At 44.4% G+C, this 19,381-nt stretch overlaps 1 protein-coding gene across 1 annotated transcript in view; it reads right to left on the bottom strand.

Annotated features, from left to right (window-relative positions):
- The window catches only part of LOC140407876 (EEF1A lysine methyltransferase 3-like), a 36,257-nt gene extending 17,556 nt beyond the window's left edge, over positions 1–18,701 (bottom strand). Inside the window, exons 1-2 of the mRNA XM_072495098.1 lie at positions 18,617–18,701; positions 4,466–4,778 (exon numbers count right to left, since the gene is read on the bottom strand). Coding sequence (XP_072351199.1) covers positions 4,466–4,621 — 156 coding nt within the window. The 5' untranslated portion in view covers positions 4,622–4,778; positions 18,617–18,701. The remainder of the gene's footprint in view (positions 1–4,465; positions 4,779–18,616) is intronic.
- Positions 18,702–19,381: the final 680 nt, after the last annotated feature.

Genomic DNA, 19,381 nt, shown 5'->3' with positions numbered 1-19,381 from the left:
GGTCCGAGTGGTCTAGCCGGGGTGTAAAGTTGGGGGCGAAGGAACCGAGGTTGGGGAGGGGTTTTACAAGAGGCAGTGGACGGGAGGAGTTGGAGACTGGGGAGGGGGGGGGGGGGGGGTGTACAACTCTTGGGTATCATGTACGGTACTCTTTCAGAGGTTGGAGGGCATTGAGTGTAGGGGGGGAGGGGGAGTGGACTCTATAGGGCAATGGTGACCATGGGCGGTCCCAGACTCCTTTTTCTTTTTCTCTTTTGTTTCCACCGTGAGAGGGTTTGTTTTATGGGATGCATATATTGACAGGTGGGCCGTTGTTTGGGGTGGTGGGAGGATGGGATCATTGGTATTGTTAAGGGGACTGATTTTGTATTTGTTACCGTTTACTGTTTGTGGGTGGGGTGTAAATTCTGAAGGAAAATGTGAAAATGGAGAATAAAAACATTTATAAAAATTTTTTTTAAATGGTTGGTAAGATGTTGGGTGATGCACATCATGTTATCCCCTGGAATTTGTTTGTGGTTGCTTTCTGGGATTAGTAAGGAATTTAGACAGGCATGGGCTAATTAGGGAAAGTCAGCATGGCTTTGTAAGGGGAAAGTCATGTCTCACAAATTTGATTGAGCTTTTTTGAAGCGGAAATCAAGAAGGTAGATGAGGGCAGTGCAGTCGACGTTGTCTACATGGACTTTAGCAAGGCCTTTGACAAGGTACCGCAGGGTAGGTTGTTGCAAAAGGTTAAATCTCACGGAATCCAGGGTGAGGTAGCCAATTGGATACAAAATTGGCCGGGCAACCGAAGCCAAAGGTCAAAGGGTGGTTGTAGAGGGTTGTTTTTCAAACTGGAGGCCTGTGACCAGCGGTGTGCCTCAGGGATCGGTGCTGAGGCCACTGTTATTTGTTATATATATTAATGATTTGGGAATGTAGGAGGCATGGTCAGTAAGTTTGCAGATGACACCAAGATTGGGGGCATAGTGGATAATGAAGAAGGTTATATAAGATTGCAACAGAATCTTGACCAATAGGGCCAGTGGGCCGATGAATGGCAGATGGAGTTTAATTTGGATAAATGTGAGGTGATGCATTTAGGTAGATCAAATCAGGGCAGGACCTACTCAGTTAATGGTATGGCGTTGGGGAGAGTTACAGAACAGAGATCTAGGGGTACAGGTTCATAGCTCCTTGAAGGTGGAGTCGCAGGTGGACAGGGTGGTGAAGAAGGCGTCAGCATGCAAGGTTTTATTGGTCAGAGTATTGAATACAGGAGTTGGGACGTCTTGTTGAAGTTGTACAAGACATTGGTAAGACCGCACATGGAATACTGCGTTCAGTTCTAGTCACCCTATTATAGGAAGGATATTGTTAAACTAGCAAGAGTGCAGAAGAGATTTACGAGGATGCTACCAGGACTTGATGGTCTGAGCTATAAGGAGAGACTGGATAGGCTGGGACTTTTTTCCCTGGAGCGTAGGAGGCTTAGGGGTGATCTTCTAGAGGTCTATAAAACAATGAGGGGCATAGATAGGTAGATAGTCGACATCTTTAAGGTAGAGGAGTCTAGAACTAGAGGGCATAGGATTAAGATGAGAGTGGAGAGATACAAAAGAGACCAGAGGGGAAATTCTTTCACACAGAGGGTAGTGAGCATTTGGAACAGGCTGCCAGAGGCAGTGGTAGAGGCGGGTACAATTATTTCCTTTAAAAAAACAGTTAGACAGTTACATGGGCAGGGTGGTATAGAGGGATATGGGCCATATGTGGGCAAGTAGGACTAGCTTAGTGATAGAAACTGGGTGGTATGGACAACTTGGGCCGATGGGCCTGTTCCATGCTGTAAACATCTATGACTCTATGACTCTAATTCCCCAGGATTCTTCTTTTTGGTCTAGGATCAGGTATCTGCCTAATTTGTGTGTGGTGAGTGTAACATGTTTGCTAAGAATGGATCATTTGGACCTATGGTTTCCAAAACTATCCACCACTGAGATTTTCCTCACCTCGGGCGGGATTCTGCGGGAATCGGCGGGGCGGGCAACTCCGGCGCGAAGGAGTGGCGTGACCCACTCCGGTGTCGGGCCGCCCCAAAGGTGCGGAATCCTCCGCACCTTCAGGGGCTAGGCTGGCGCCGGAGTGGTTTGCTCTGCGCCAGCCGACGGGGAAGGGGCTTGGAGCCACGCCAACCGGTGCCCAAGGCCCTCCGCCGGCCGACGGGAGCTGGCGCATGCGCGGGAGCGCCAGCGTGTGCTGGTGTCATCCCAGCGCATGCGCAGGGGGGTTCATGTCTGCGCCGGCCATCGCGGAAGACCACAGCAGATGACGCAGAGGAATAGAGTGCCCCCACGGCACAGGCCCACCCGCGGATCGGTGGGCCCCGATCGCAGGCCACGCCACCGTGGGGGCACCACCAGGGGCCAGATCCCCCCGAGGACCCCGAAGGCCGCCCGCGCAACCAGGTCCCGCCGATAAGTACGTGGTCTAATTTACGCCAGCGGGACTGGCCTAAAACGGGCGGCCACTCGGCCCATCGCGGGCCAGAGAATCGCCGGGGGGGGGGGGCTGCTGCCAGTGGCCGCCGACCAGCGCGGCGCGATTCCCGCTGCCGCCAAATCCCCGGCGCCGGAGAATTCAGCATCCGGCGGGGGCGGGATTCACGCCGCCCCCAGTGATTCTCCAACCTGGCGGGGGGGTCGGAGAATCCCGCCCCTCGTGTCTGGGCCTCATTGAAATGGATTGATTACAATGCTTCATCAATAACACCAATATGGTTGCATCACACAAGGATGATAGAAGGCAAACTTGGCGGTCTTTCTTCATTTTAAAGAAAAATCCTTTATGGGATGTGGGCGTCACTAGCTAGGCCAGCATTTATTGCCCATCGCTAGGTGCCCTTCAGAAGGTGGTGATGAGCTGCCTTCTTCAACCACTGCAGCCCCTGTGGTGTAGGTACACCCAGTGCTGTTAGGGAGGGAGTTCCAGGATTTTGACCCAGCGACAGTGAAGGAACAGCGATATATTCCAAGTCGGGATGGTGAGGGACTTGGAGGGGAACCTCCAGGTGGTGGTGTTCCCAGCTATCTGCTGCTCCTGTCCTTCTAGATGGTAGAGGTTGTGGGTTTGGAAGGTGCTGCCGAAGGAACCTTGGTGAGTTCCTGCAGTGTATCTTGTACACACTACTCGCCGGTAGTGGAGGGATTGACTGTTTGTGGAAGGGGTGCCAATCAAGCCAGCTGCTTTGTCCTGGACGTATTGAGCTTCTTTTTTAAAAACAATATATTTTTTAGTTTTTATAAATTTAGAGTACCCAATTTTTTTTTTCCAATTTAGGGGCAATTTAGTGTGGCCAATTCACCTAACCTGCACATCTTTGGATTGTGGGGGTGAAACCCACACAGACATGGGGAGAATGTGCAAACTCCACACGGACAGTGACCCTGGGCCGGGATTCGAACCCGGGTCCTCAGCGCCGCAGCCCCAGTGCTAAACACTGCGCCACATGCCGCCCTCTAGTCCATTATGCTCCTGACTTGTGCCTTGTAGGTCATGGACAGGCATTGGGGGGGGGGTTGTGTGAATTACTCCTGGCAGGATTTCTAGCTTTTGACCTGCTTTGGTAGCCTCACTATCTATATGGCTAGTCCAGTTCAGTTTCTGATCAATGGTAACCCCCAGGATGTTGATAATGGGGGATTGAGTGATGGTAATGTCAGTGATGGTTGATGTGGAGTTGAGATGATTTACCTCCACAACCATCTTCCTTTGTGTCAGATATGACACCAACCATTGGGAAGTTTTCCCCTTGATTCCCATTGACTCGTTTTGCTGGGACTCCTTGATGCTATAATCAGTCAAATGTTGCTTGTTCCTATCATCCGATGTGTTTCATATAGAAACGCACTGCATCAAATGAGTTGGATATTTGTAGCAGGAAACAGAGGTTACAGATGTGCTTGATGTCTGTTAGATCAACACATTTACATCAAACCTGATGGGTGGCATGGTGGCACAGTGGTTAGTTTTGCTGCCTCACAGGCTGGCATGGTGGTGCAGTAGTTAGCCTCACTGTGCCAAAGACCCAGGATTGATCCCACCCCGGGTCACTGTCGTGTGGAGTTTGCACATTCTCCCCGTGTCTGTGTGGGTCTCACCCCCATAACCCAAAGATATGCAGGGTAGGTGGATCAGACACGCTAAATTGCCCTTAAGTGGAATTTTTTAAAAAAGGTTCTGCTGCCTCACAGCGACCTGGGTTCGATTCCGGCCTTGGGTGACTGTATGGAGTTTATATGTTCTCCCCGTGTGTGCGTGGGTTTCCTCCGGGTGCTCCGGTTTCCTCCCACAGTCCAAAGATGTGCAGGGCGGGGGAGTGGACATAGATAAGATGCTCTTTCAAAGGGTCAGTGCAGACTTGATCAGCTGAATGGCCTCCTTTGCTGTAGGGATTCTATAAAAAAAACTTTGGACTTACTGCTTCCCAGATTATTGCTGATATTCCAAGGTTATTGCTGAAGTCCCGAGTGATCTTCAAAGCATGCCCACAAAACTGATAGCGACTTTCGAGTTTGCTGATTTCTTCCTTGGCGTTGGAGTTGGTGGAATACTTATTTTCCTGTTGTTCTTGCATTGTCTTCTCCAACCTCACTCTAGACTGTTCTGATCCTGTTCTGTTCAATTCAAAGTGGAGAGGTTCTGATCCTGGTTGACTTTTTCCAATCCACGAACAGCTTCCTTCCAGTGCCCAGATGCGAGTCTGTCTCCTTGCTTGCAATAGATACTCTCACCTGGCAACAACATGAACTTTAATTACTTGGTCTCCCTTATCTCAGCAATAAACTTGGTAATGACACATAAACACAATATCTGAGAGTTTTCAAAGGGCCCTCATTACTAGAGTGAGGAAATAAAGTGAGTTTACAGGCAACCTGAACTGTGGCTACATCTTAAGACCAGATGTTAAGACAGGGTACAACTTACTACATTTCTAACTTTTGAAAGTTGTGGTGAAAGGTCACAGACCTGAACTGATAACTCTGTTTATCCATCGGTGCTGCCTGACCTGTTGAGTATTTTCAACATGTTCAGTCTTTATTTCAGATCTCCAGCATTTACAGTACTTTCCTTTTTTTCCAGTTTAATTCACAGCAACTTCCCTTCCAGAATGCCCACCTTATTTCTGCTCTTCTCTCAAACTGGATTTCTTGTTTGCTTCTTTTAGCTTGTTCATATTCATTGCTTTTCATTACTTTTCTTTTCTTAAATAAATTTACAATACCCAATTATTATCTTTTCCAATTAAGGGACAATTTATCATGGCCAATCCACCTACCCTGCATATCTTTGGGTTGTTGGAGCGAAACCCACGCAGATACGGGGAGAATGTGCAAACTCCACACGGACAGTGACGCAGAGCCGGGGACCTCGCCGCCGTGAGGCTGCAATGCTAACCACTGCACCAGCGTGCTGCCCTCAGACTTTCTCTTGATCAGAACATACAGCCACCGGCACCTCATCCCAGACAGCACTGGATGCCCTGTGACTCACCCTCTGCGACCCTCGGGAGAACAGGACGCCCCTCTCGACCTCCACTGTGTTTCGGAGCCTGGCCAGGTCCGCATCACCGAATCTTGGGGCCAGCCTTCTCAGTGCCATGGTTGCGAGCTGACTGGGGTTGGCTGTGCAAGAGCTGTTTTAAGTGTTGCTCAACCTTGTTAGGGGAGGGGTGTTGGTGAGCACCGTCCCGGCAAATCAGCTGGCGAGCCTTCATTTGCGGCGAGAAGCCCATAGGGACCAATTAACATTGAATAGCATTGACGGCCTCGCCGGGAGGGGAAGCTCGCAGCAGTTCCCGCTCGTTATTACACTTGGAGATCTTTCCGGAGAATCGCACCCTTCTTTTTGGATCCACTCCGGATTACTGATATTTCCAAGAGCTTCAGTACTCTTCGAACCGGATCCTGAAATCTACACTCAAGCTTCACTACATCCACACTCTCGACCACTCTCTTCAGCAGCACAGGCACGCTATCTTAAAACCTGTCCTGGCTTGCAGTTTCATTTTTCCTCGTGGCATTTGTTCCCAAACAGGCGCCGGAGTGTGGCGACTAGGGGATTTTCAGAGTAACTTCATTGCAATGTTAATGTAAGCCTACTTGTGACACTAATAAAGATTATCATTATTATTTTAACTAAAGTCCTTTTTCCTTTCTTTCAGATGTTTACGAAACACAAGCTACAACAACTCTTGGTTACCAATGCTTCTCTGGATTCTTCTTCCCTTTCACTTCTCTCTCTGATCCCAACCCTTCTCCTAATCTTACACTTTTACCCTCTGACATTCCACTTTCTGACCCTGAACAATCTGTCCATGCAAACACCTCCACTTCACCCCTTACACCCCTACCCCAGTGACTTTTGAGCTCAGCTCTTCCCTTGCCTTTACCCATGCCCGCTTCTTTGGCCAAGTCTTCCACCTGCTCAGTGGAACCATTTGCCCATTTTCAAGAATTCCCTGTCCACCTAGGCCCCTCCCACTAGCCTTGATCTTTTCATTGAGAACTGTCTGCGTGACAGTGGCCGTCTTAATTTCTCTGCCTCCCTTACTCTAACATGTTTCCTTCTCAACTTGCTGCACCCTGTTCTCTTATGTCCAACCCCAACATTGTCATCAAACCTGTAAGAAAGGTGCTGCTGTAGTTGTCTGGTGAACTGACCTCACCTAACAGCTTCCTCCTACCTACCTTAGACCGCTGACCCCAAAACTAAGCATCAATCTATTACGTCCAGAACTGTCGCTGACCTCATCTCCTCTGGGCATCTTCCCTCAATGGCTTACAGTCTCCTAGTCTCCAACCCCAAACAGTCTGCATCGCCATTCTTCCTCGAATCCACAAGCACAAATTTCCTGGTAGACTTATCACTTCAAACAGTTCCTGCTCCATTGAATTAATTTCTTCCTATTTCAACTTTATTTTTTTCTTCCCTTTTCCAGTCCCTCCCCACTTACATCCATAACTCTGCCGGTGTCCTCTATCCCTTTAAAAGAGTGTTTCAGTTTCCTGACCCTAACCATTTCCTCTTTTCCATGGACATCCAATCTCTCTAAATATTAATTTCCCTACTCGCATGGTCTGAGGGCTCTCCACTTCTTCTTGAACTGAAATCCAACTAGTCTCATCCACCCTCTCAGCCTGGCTGAACTTGTTCTCATATTGACCATAGGACCATAAGAAATAGGAACAAGAGTAGGCTGTTCGGCCCCTCGAGCCTGCTCCACTATTCAATAGGATCATGACTGATCCAGCATTCCTCACATCCACTTTCCTGCCCTTTCTCTGTAGCCTTGATTCTCTTTCTGATCAATAATTTATCTATCTCAGCTTTATATACACACAAGGACTCTGCCCTCACAGCTCTCTGTGACAAGGAGTTCCAAAGACTCACAACCCTCAGTCTTAAATTAGCACCCCTTTATTCTGAGACAATGCCCTCTGGTCCTAGACTCGCCCACGGGGGGAAACATCCTCTCAACATTTACCTTGTCAAGCCCATTAAGAGTCCTTTCTGTTCCAATGAGATCACCTCCCATTCTTCTAAATTCCAATGAGTAGAGTCCAAACCTGTTTAACCTTGTCTCAGAAGACAATCCCTCTAAACCGGGGATCATCCTCGTGAACCTTCTCTGAACCATCTCCAATGGAATAATATCTTTCCTCAAATAAAGGGACCAAAACTGCTCACAGTACTCCAGATATGGTCTCACCAGTATCTTGTACGGTGCAGCAAGACCTCCCTACTCTTATATTCCAACCCCTTTGAAATAAGGGCCAACATTCCATTAGCTTTCCTGCTTACCTGCTGCACCTGTGTGCTAGCTTTCTGTGTTTCGTGCCTAAGTACCTCCAAGACCCTTTGTGTTGCAGCTTTCTGCAGTTTTTCTCCATTTAAATAATACTCTGATCTTTTGTTCTCTCTTCCAAAATGAAAAATTTCACATTTTCCCACACCATAATCCATTTGTCAACATTTTGCCCACTTATTTAACCTACCAATATCTCTTTGCAAACGGTTTGTATCTTGCAACTTGCCTTTCCACTTGTATTTGTGTCATCTTATATTTGGCTACAGTACATTCGCTTCCTTCCTCCAAGTCATTAATATAAATTGTAAACAGTTGCAGTCCCTGCACTGACCCCTGTGGAATCCCGCTAGTTACAGGTTGCCAACCTGAAAAAGAACCCCTTATCCCCACTAGCTGTTTGCTGCCCATTATCCAATTCTCTATCTATGCCAATGCACTCCCTCCAACACCATGGGCTCTTATCTTATGTCTTAACCTTTTGTGAGGTACCTTGTTGAATGCGTTCTGGAAGTTCAAAAACAACACAATGCTGATTCCCCTCTGTCCACTCTGGTCGAGACTTCCTCAAAACACTTCTCCATCAACTCTATTCGCTTCTTTCAAATAAAATATCCTGCTCTGGGTACGCACATAGGTACAAGCTATCCCTGGGATGTGCGGAACAATCTTGTTCCAGTCCAACTCAGTCCACCTCCTTCATCGTTTTCCAGTATAATGATGATTAGATTGGTGCCACTTCCTGCTGCTGCCCTGAACTGGAAAAATTCATAAATGTTGCTTCCAATTTCCTCCGTGTTCTCATTTTCCCATCATCTATCTTTGACTCTTTGCTTCCCTTCCTCGACTTCTCTGTCTCCATTTCTGGGAATAGCATGTCAATAAACATTCATTAGAAACCCACTGACTCCCAAAGCTACAATTTTACACCCTGCATTTTCCCAGTTCCTCCATTTTCACCATATTTTTTCCATACTAGTGCCTCGAAGTGTCTTCTTTTTTCTTCAACCAAGGATCCCTCCCACTGTGAATGACAAATTTCTCAGCCTTGTCTATCCAATTTCCTACAGTTTTGCTGGCACCCTTGCACTCCCTCTCTGAAAGCATGGTAGGGTTCCTGTTCGAAAACCATGTTTTATATCGAAAACGACTTTATTTATTGAGTAGATTGAAATCACCAGATAAGTTTTAAAAGACTGAACAAGTGTATTTTAAGTGACTTTAAGCGACAGCTCCTAAAATGACTGAACATTTACAAAGCTGTACCATACAAATTACAAAGGAACCAGGCTGTCTTGAAATAGCCCACTAGAAGCAACAATTTAGATAAGTGTAAATGATCCATCTCCTGAATCATTCACAAAAATACATCCAGACATGACCTGTGTATTCTGCTGGGTGTTGACCAAGCCATTCAATTCAGTCATAAGACTTTGATAAATGGACCCGGCTGAGAAAGGAACTCCATTGGCTATACTATAACCCAATCATTCTTAAACAATAGACCTGGAATCGACTTGTTGTGACTATGTTTAAGTGACTGGCCAGTTAGTGAGAGGAGGTAATATGATAAGCTAACCCTTTTTGTCTCCTAAGAAACTGCTTTTGGGGACAGCTGAGTGAGGCCAGAAAGATCCTGAATTGATAAATGGGGGGAGAAGAACTTGCAGTCTATCTCTCCATCCATTCTGTAAGCTTGTTAGTCTATTGACTAGCCACACACACCACAGGCAGTTTCTTAAATATCAATCCAGCCGCCATCAACTCCAGAAGAAAAGACAGAAATTCATGGAATTCCTACAGTGCAGACCGACCCTTGGAAAGAGCACGCTACCGAGACCCACACCCCCACTCTATCCTCATAACCCCACCTAACCATTTGGACAGTAAGAGACAATTTATCATGGCCAATCCACCTAACCTGGACGTGGGAGGAAACCGAAGCACCTGGAAGAAACCCACGCAGACATGGGGAGAAAGTGCAAACTCCATACAGACAGTCATCTGAGGCCGGTATTGAACCCAGGTCCTTGGTGCTGTTATGTAGCAGTGCTAACTCCTCATGCCACCCAATATCTTTCAACATCTTTAAATCGACTCGACACAGAATTTGGACAGACCATTGAGCAACGACTGAAACCATCCAAGTTATCAATCAACAGGATCCATCTACAACTGATTTCTTTTTAGGATGGCACGGTGGCGCAGTGGTTAGCACTGCTGCCTACAGCGCTGAGGACCTGGGTTCGATCCCAGCCCCAGGTCACTGTCTGTGTGGAGTTTGCACATTCTCCCGTGTCTGCGTGGGTCTCACCCCCACAATCCAAACATGCAGGTTAGGTGGATTGACCACGCTAACTAGCCCCTTAATTGAAAAAAACAATTGGGTCCTCTAAATTTATTTTAAAAAACAATTGACTTTTTTTTGACTCTTAATCTACCTTCCCGCTTTGTACCTTCTGTGTGTGTGCATGCGTGTAGAAACCCCTGCGTATGTCCTTTAAAGTCACAGCACTCACTGAATCGGCAATCATATTCTATAAAAAACGCCTAATGTGGTCAAAGAGAAAATGCTGAAAAATCTCAGCAGGTCTGGCAGCATCTGTAGGGAGAGAAAAGAGTTAACGTTTCGAGTCCAATGACTCTTTGTCAAAGCTAACAGTCAGAGTATGTGGGTTCCCTGGACGGGGTTCCCTGGACGGGGTTCTCACACCACAGTATAAATATTCCCCACATTCTCTAACTGTTAGCTTAACAGCCAGTTTAACTTAAGCCATGCTGTACATTCTAAAATGATAATATGGGACAAGATCGAGAGTCACCTGGACAAATGAGAATTAATGAAGCAACGATTGCAGGGAATCTTTAAGGGCAAATTGTGTTTAACTAGTTTGAACTTTTTGATGAGGTAACAGAGAAAGTTGATGAATGCAAGGTTGATGTGGTGGACTTCCAAAAGTCATGTGTTGAAGTGCCATAAATAGGCTTGTCAACAAAGTTGAAGCTCATAGAATAAATGGGACAGGAGCAGCATGGATACACAGTTGGCTAAGTGACAGGAAACAGAGGGAAGTGATGAATGGATGCTTTTCAGAGTGGAGGAAGGTATATTGTGGGAGGCTGGTACTCGGACCACTGCTTTTTGTGATCTATATTACTGCCCCAGACTTGTGTGTGCAGGTTACTATTTCAAATGTTACATGTAATACAAAAGATGGAAACATGAACTGTGAGGAGGATAGGGATAGACAGGCTGTTGGAATGGGCAAATACACAACAGATGATATTTAATGCAAGGAAATGCTTGTTAGGAAAACAAAGATAGGAAATGTAAATTAAAGGATATCATTCTAAATGGGGGTGGGGCGGGTGCAGTGGGGATGGTCCTGGGGGTTATATGTGCACAAATCATTGAAGGTGGCAGGAAATGTTGAGAAAGCAGTTATTAAGACTTACATGTGCTGGGCTTTATAAATAGAAGCAGAGAGTGCAAAAACACGGAGGTTATGGTTGAACCTTTATAAACAACTGGTTCTGTCTCAACTGAAGTAATGGGTGCAGAAAAGATTTATGCTATTGTTTCTAATGATGAGCTACTTCAGTTATGAGGATAAATTGGCAAACTGAGGATCTTCACTTCAGAGAAGAGGAAATGAATAACAGTGTTCAAAATCATGAGGGGTCTGGACAGAATAGATAGAGTGTATGTTTTTTCAGATGGCAGGTTTTCCCAGCCTGTCACCAAAATAGTCAGCAGGGAATGCATCCATCCCTTCTTTTAAATACATTTCCAGTATCGAATTACTTTTTTTTTCAATTAAGGGGCAATTTAATGTGGCCAATCCACCAACCTGCACATCTTTGGGTTGTGGGGGTGAAACCCACACAGATAAGGGGAGAATGTGCAAATTCCACACAGACAGTGATCCAGGGCCGGGATCAAACCCGAGTCTTCAGCGCCGTAGGCAGGAGTGCTAATCACTGCACACAGTGCTGCCCAAGGAATGCATCCCTGCTGATGACAGCAACCCCGCATTTATTTTAATGCTCCATGGTGTGCTAATTGACTGGGGCTGGGACTTCATCCCCTCATTCGGGAGGAAGTCACACCTCAGAGAGCTGACAGACAATCTGATTGATATAATGAAGGGGAAACCTCTTTGAGGTAATTTCTGGGGTTGTGTGTGTTGCCTTCCCTGCCTGTCACCTCTTTGAATAAAAATACTTCCCTGGGTCATCACTGGGAGGCTGCCTGCATTCAGTGGGCGGCCTCTCCATGCAGCGGGGTGGCGAATTTGTTGATGGACTGGTAAAAAACACTTTTTTCATTCATTCTCCTGATGTGGGCAGCGCTGGTTGGGCTAGCATTCATTGCCTGTAATGATCTCTGTATGTGCATGTACACAAGGGGTTAATGTGTAATCAGTAGCACCACATGATCACTAGAGGGCCGGACCAACAGGGGTATAAAAAGCAACCACATTGGGTCTCTCTCTCTCTCTCTTGGGTGCACTGTGACCAGGGCAATAGCAGACTAGTTCAGATGGCTAGTGGAGTTACGTATTGTTACTGTAGTTAGATCTTGTTAACCTTATCACTAGTATCAAAGTTAAAGTAAAGAACTCATGCAATTATTGTTATAGTTACTCAATAAACCTTTTGTTACTACTGTACGAGTTTGAGTCTTCTTCATCGAGATTCAGAAGACCTCATCACTAACCAAGGTTTGAGTAGCACATATTACCTACCACATAGGTTAAAAAAAACATGGTACCAGGGGTGTTGGCTTTAACAGAATTAGTTAGATTAGGTTAGACAAAAAGAGAAGAAAATTCAGACCGGATATTCGACCGTGGAATACTTCGCAGCAAATGGATCCTCGATGACTAACTATGGGACTCATTGGACCTCTAAGGCAGCTGGAAACAACCAGTAATTTAAGTTATGACTGGAAAAGATTTGAACAGATATTCCAAATATTTATCGCAGCTAATGATTTAAGCATGGTCTCTGACGCAACAAGAATAGCACTATTACTCTCAATAGGAGGGCATGAAGCTAGAGAAATCTATCATTGCTTTAATTACTTAGAAGGTGAAGCCAACATCAAATTAGAAGTAATACTCAAAAAATTTGATGAACACTGTAAGAGTCAGTATGTTGAGATTCTGGAAAGATTTAACTCTTGTCATAAATGCCAGAGAAACGGAGGGCCCGTCACTGATTTTATTACAAATCTCAAGTTAATACCACAAGGCTGTGATTATGCTGATTTCAGAGACACAATGATAATGGATCAATTAATTTATGGACTATCAGATAAAAATTTGAAGGAAGAACTTTCACAAGATAGGTATCTAACTCTAGACACTGCTATACAAAAATGCCTTGCTTATGAACAAGAACAAAATCAGTACTTGAGTCTTTACAAATACAGAATCAGTATCTAGAAAACAAAATCGGTAAAAAAATCACGAACACTCACCACGAGGCAAAGGCAAGATCTCACTTGATGCAACAGCACGTTTTGATTGGTAGCCATCTTGAGTGACAGTGTTCCGACCAGTACGCACATGTGCACTTCTCAAAAAGAAGGAAAACGGCAAAATCCACTCGAGAAGCCGCGCATGCGCAGTTGCGAAAACAGCGCACATTAAAGGAAACTTGAATTGCGCATGCGCAATCAATTCCTACGCATGATGTCAGAGGACCCGGACCATGCCCACTTAAAAGGGAAATGCACGGAAATGAACAAAAAGAAATGTAAAGCTGCAAAACCCAATTTTCTTACCTCAAAAGACAGAACAATGCCCGAACTTACACCAGCAATTGAAAATATCTTTCACCACACCCTGGAACAAGCAGTCTGCACCACCCAAAGTGAAGAGCACAATGCCAAATCCGAAACCCAAGAAGATGATTTGTTCATTGAACATGAAGAGAACGCTAATAACTCCGAAACAAAAAGAGATGATTTGTCTACCGAACAATACACACAATACTGCTCAGACATGGCTGAGTTATTCGGATATGCTGATCACAACATCAGCAACACGGTTGCAAAGCCCAACACGACTCTACTCATGGTAGATGATTCCAATACCATGATGCCATGGCAGATCATTGATACATTGGATGACAACAACCTGTCAAATACCCAAGAAGAAGACAACGCCACACAGAGAGCACAGAACGACTCAGTTGAGAGAGCACAGACCGATTCAACAACGAGAACACTGCACGACTCCACAGAGAGAGCGATGAAAGACTTCACAGAGAGAGCGATGACAGACTCCACAGAGAGAGCGATGAAAGGCTCCACAGAGAGAGAGATGCAAGCCTCCACAGACAGCTCGGTGACAGACTCAAAAATGGAAGCAAGCAAACACTCCATAGCGAACGCCATGCATGAACAAGCCTATGAAGGTCTATCCATCTTATCTGCGCAACCAGTAGCAAACTATGAAAGTCTGCCCAGCTTATTTGAGCCACTAGAAGAAGATTATGAAAGTCTATCCAGCTCATTTAACCAACAAGAAGACACTGAATGTCTACCTGCTGTATGTGAGAATAGTGACAATGTGATCACAATCGACATACAGGATGTGCAGGATCACAGCGAGACTGACAGATCTCAGCTTGTCCGTACAGAAGCACTCAACAATCAGAGGAGGGCTACTCATGAGTCCAAAGAGACCACGTCAATTGAAATCTTGAAGATTTTAACTCCAGAAGAGGAGCACCAAGAGTCCAGAGAGACCATGTCAATTGAAATTGTGAAGATTATGACTCCAGAAGCAGAGCACCAAGAATCCAGAGAGACCACATCAATTGAAATCTTGAAGATTTTGACTCCAGAAGAGGAGCACCATGAAACCAAAGATGATTCAAATGAACTTGAAATGACTCCAAAATAGGAGCCCCAAGAAATCAATGATGCTTCAAGTGAACCAGAAATGACTCTAGAAGAGGAGTACCAAGGAAGCAAAGAAGAGGAATCAAATCCACCACAAATGACTGATGTCAGCAACATCAATGCAATATCAGATCATTCTCACAATTCTCAAGAAGAAATGCTCAATGTAACAGATACCACAAAGGACACTAACACCAATAACTGTGACAATGACTCAAATCATCCACACGGAACACTCGTTGAGCGCAACAAGATCAATAAAAACCGCAAGAAGCACAGGAGAAACAAGAACAACAACAGCAACAACAAAGACAATATGCAGCGCAACAAGAACAACAAAAACAACAAGAAGCATAACAGAAACAACAAGCAGGACAAGAAAAACAACAAGAACAACAGCAAAAACGTCAAAAAGCGAAACAACAAGCACGACAAAAACAACAAAAAGAATGAAAACAACGAAAACGACCAAGACAGAAATGACAACAATGAAACAATGACCTGTACAACATGGTACAACTCTGCACATGAAGGACAATGCCACAGCACACTGCAAAACAATGGCAAGAGTACAAACATGCCATGGCATGGCAACAAATCTCACAAATTCACATTTGCTCCACAACAAACAAGCAAACCAGCTTTTGAGAAAGATGACATACAGAAGAAATACCACAAACGCAGGAAAAAGTTCAGGTCAGACAACAAAGATGACATACAGAATCAATACCACAAGCACAGGAAAAAGTCCAGGTCAGACAACAAAGATGACATACAGAATAAATAGCACAAGCACAAGAAAAAGTCCAGGTCAGACAACAAAGATGACATACAGAATCAATACCACAAACATAAGAAAAAGTCCAAGTCAGACAACAAAGATGTAACACAGAATTGCTACCGCAAGCACAGAAAAAATAAATAAATCAGACAACAAAGTGATTTGACCATTCAAATACCTAATTGATGACTTCTTGGTTACTTAAACACAGGAACACTGATGCGTTCACAAAGAAATAACAACATCAACATCACCACTTCAACAACAGAAGAAGAAAGCAACTCAACCGAACAACTCATAAAGAATGGACTCAACATTTTTTTTAAATTAAGATTGGACTCATAAATATTAATTGGCTTTGTATAATCATCAAGATCATCACAGATTGTACATAAGATCATTTGTCTACCTACTTCACGCAAGTGGAAAAACCTAAGAGGCTAAATGTATTAACATTTGATGGACTAACTCATTGATTTTATGTAATGCATTTGCAAACTGCATCCATTATATTTGTTCAATTTTCTTTACAACATACAGAAAATATGTAACATGAAAAAAAGGGGGATGTAGTGATCTCTATATGTGCATGTAAACAAGGGATTAATGTGTAATCAGTAGCACCACATGATCACTAGAGGGCCGGACCAACAGGGGTATAAAAGGCAACCACATTGGGTCTCTCTCTCTCTCTTGGGTGCACTGTGACCAGGGCAATAGCAGAGTAGTTCAGATGGCTAGTGGAGTTACGTATAGTTACTGTAGTTAGATCTTGTTAACCTTATCAGTAGTGTCAAAGTTAAAGTAAAGAACTCATGCAATTATTGTTATAGTTACTCAATAAATCTTTTGTTACTACTGGACGGGTTTGCGTCTTCTTCATCGAGATTCAGAAGACCTCATCACTAACCGAGGTTTGAGTAGCACATGTTACCTACCATACAGGTAACAAAACATTGCCTATCCCTAATTGCCCACCAGGGGACATTTGAGAGTCAACCAGATTGCTGTGGATTTGGAGTCACATGTAGGTCAGTCCAGGTAAGGACAGCAGATTTTGTTCCCTAAAGGAACCAGATGGGTTTTTATGACAATCGATTCATGGTCAACATAATTCCAGATTAATTTTTATTGAATTCAAATTGCACCACCTGATGTGGTAGGATTCAAACCCGGGTCCCCAGATCTTGCCCTGCGTCTCTAGATTGCTAGTCTAGTGGCAATACCACAACACTACTGCCTCCCCTGTGCCCTCAATAGGGCACTTAAATATTTAAATGTGCTCCCTGCCTCCTTGTGATGGGAAACCTGTCCAAAGCCGGTCCTGCCATTGCTAAAATTCCTGACATGAGACAAGGTCGAGGAACCCCCTCCAGCATGGCTCCGCCCAATTTTACCGCATCCTCCAGTCTGATCCTGCCTCATGCAGGTCAGTAAAAGTAACCCAGAGAGAAACTGTTTCCATTCGCAGAAGAGTTGAGAAGCAGAGGACATCAATTTAAGGTGATTGGCAAAAAGAACCACAGGTGACCTGAGGAAGCGATTTTTTTACACAGCAAGCGGTTAGAATCTGGAATGTACTGCCTGAGAGTGTGGCGCAGGCTGATTCAACCGTGGCTTTCAATGGTGAATTGTATAATTATCGAAAGAGCAAAAAAGATGCAGGTTTACAGTGAAAAGGCAGGGAGTGGGACTAGCTGAGTAGCTCTTTCAGAGAGCTGCCATGTACATGATGGGTGAATGACATCAGTTTATGCTGTAATATTTGATGATATTATGAGAACTGAGAAACTAGTTTCTGGTTTGATTGTAGCAAAACCTGGCATAATATCGGTGAAATCAATCACAGTACTCTAAATTTTAAAAAAATTATTATAGGAGAGCAGCAAATCTTCTGCTCTCCTCACACTCTCCTCAGTAAATAAAATTTAGTGCCGTTTTATTGTTTGCCCATGTTATACAAATGGCTTTGTCAACCTTTAAGGTTTAACTGAATGTTAGGGAGAAAGGCTTGCAATTCAAAAAATATAATTGCACAGGTCACCCTGCTTCATCAAAATGCTGTTCAAATTATGATCATATCCTGTCATGCAGGACCTATGGTGATGTTGACAAATTTGTGAAGCATGGCTGTTAGTATTACTTTCATGTTACTAGTATACGCTCCAGGACTGACCACTCCAGGATATGTGACCAATATACACTCCCAAGACTGACAACTCCAGAATTAAAAAATAAATAAATTTAGAGTTCCCAATTATTTTTTCCCAATTAAGGGGCAACTTAGTGTGGCCAATCCACCTACCACTTCTTTGAGTTGTGGGGCTGACACCCACACAGACACAGGGAGAATGTGAAAACTCCTCACAGACAGTGACCCGGGGCCGGGATCGAACCCGGGTCCTCAGTGCTGTAGGCAGCAGTGCACCACCATGTTGCCCGACCACTCCAGGATATGTGGCCAATATACACTCCAAGACTGACCACTCCTGGATATGTGACCAATACATATCAATACTGAGCTCTCTAGGCTATATGACCAGTGAATATGTCAAGACTAACTGGTCTCAGGTTAGTACGCACAAGTCAACTACACCTTAAATCATTTCAAGTTAAGTTTAATAATAGTTGCAGTCTTCATCTTACATTTGTTAACTCTACTCTCAGTTTGTATCACTGAAAATTGGACAGCTAAAGGTCCCATAAATAACTATTTGGGCTTGAGTTGAGATTGGAATAAGACAGTGAGACTGGAGCGGAAGAGCTGTTGTTGCAAATGGTGGTCTCAAAAGCAAAATACTGCGGATACTGGACATCTGAAATAAGAAGTAAAAAGTGGAAAAACACTCATCTGATCGGGCAGCATCTGTGGGGAGACAAGCAGAGTTATCATTTCTAGTCAATGGCATTTGTCATCAGAACTCACCAGAGGTCATTATCTGTACCGATAGAACATATTAAAGTTAATATAAGAGTAGATCAGGAGTTTCGAGGAGAAAGCCTGGTGAGAGGGAAGAGCCTGCACTGTGGTTACCTACACATTTTAAAATGTAGCTAGAAAACTTACTTTGCAAATCCTCTGAATCCCTCAGTAATGTTGAACCCTCTTCAGCACAGTTGACCTGAGACTAGCAGGTTCTTACTGATAGCTCCCACGGAGCACTGCTTCCAGTTTTAACTGGTCACAATCTCTTCAGATTGTTACATCCTCACACTTTGTCCTACTGTTGTGAAACTGCGATGTGATGCATCAGCTGGGTTAATAGGAGGTTTTCATGTGGTGGTAAACTCCCTTCACTTGGTGTCCTGCTGTTAAGTTGTTGCATGGGAACATCCAGTCCTGGACTGAGATAAGTTAGGAGTGTTCCATTTTTTTGGGAGCCTCTTACTGTCTCTCTCCATTTGGGGACAGTTCGAATCATACTTGACCTACTATTTACAAAATGAAACACCACTGATCATCATTCTTGGTCGCACTATCTGTCGGTTATGTTTTGCAACCAGTTGACAGACCAAGAACCATGCCTCCTTGAATGCATCGCCACTTTACTCAAACTTTACTAGATTGTTTCAAAGGAGTTACACAGATAATTTGGCTGGGACTCTGTTTCATACAGTCTTTATTATTCAATGAAAATTAGTTCAGTTCTTGGGTTCAACCCGGAGTCATCCTTGGACTTCTCAACCATGCATCATTGGAAATTATAGTAGCTAGAACTGGATACAGTGTTCAAAATATGTCGTCACTAATAAGGTCCAATAATGTGTTTCAACGTATGCCCTTGAGATCTTGTACTTGAGTAACATTATCCCTTGTGTACTGCCTCAGTCC

This window comes from Scyliorhinus torazame, chromosome 2 (assembly GCF_047496885.1).
Source record: "Scyliorhinus torazame isolate Kashiwa2021f chromosome 2, sScyTor2.1, whole genome shotgun sequence".
NCBI classification, from domain to species: Eukaryota; Metazoa; Chordata; class Chondrichthyes; order Carcharhiniformes; family Scyliorhinidae; genus Scyliorhinus; species Scyliorhinus torazame.
The sequence above is the reverse complement of the archived record's forward strand: the minus strand, read 5'-3'. Positions and strand labels throughout refer to the sequence as shown.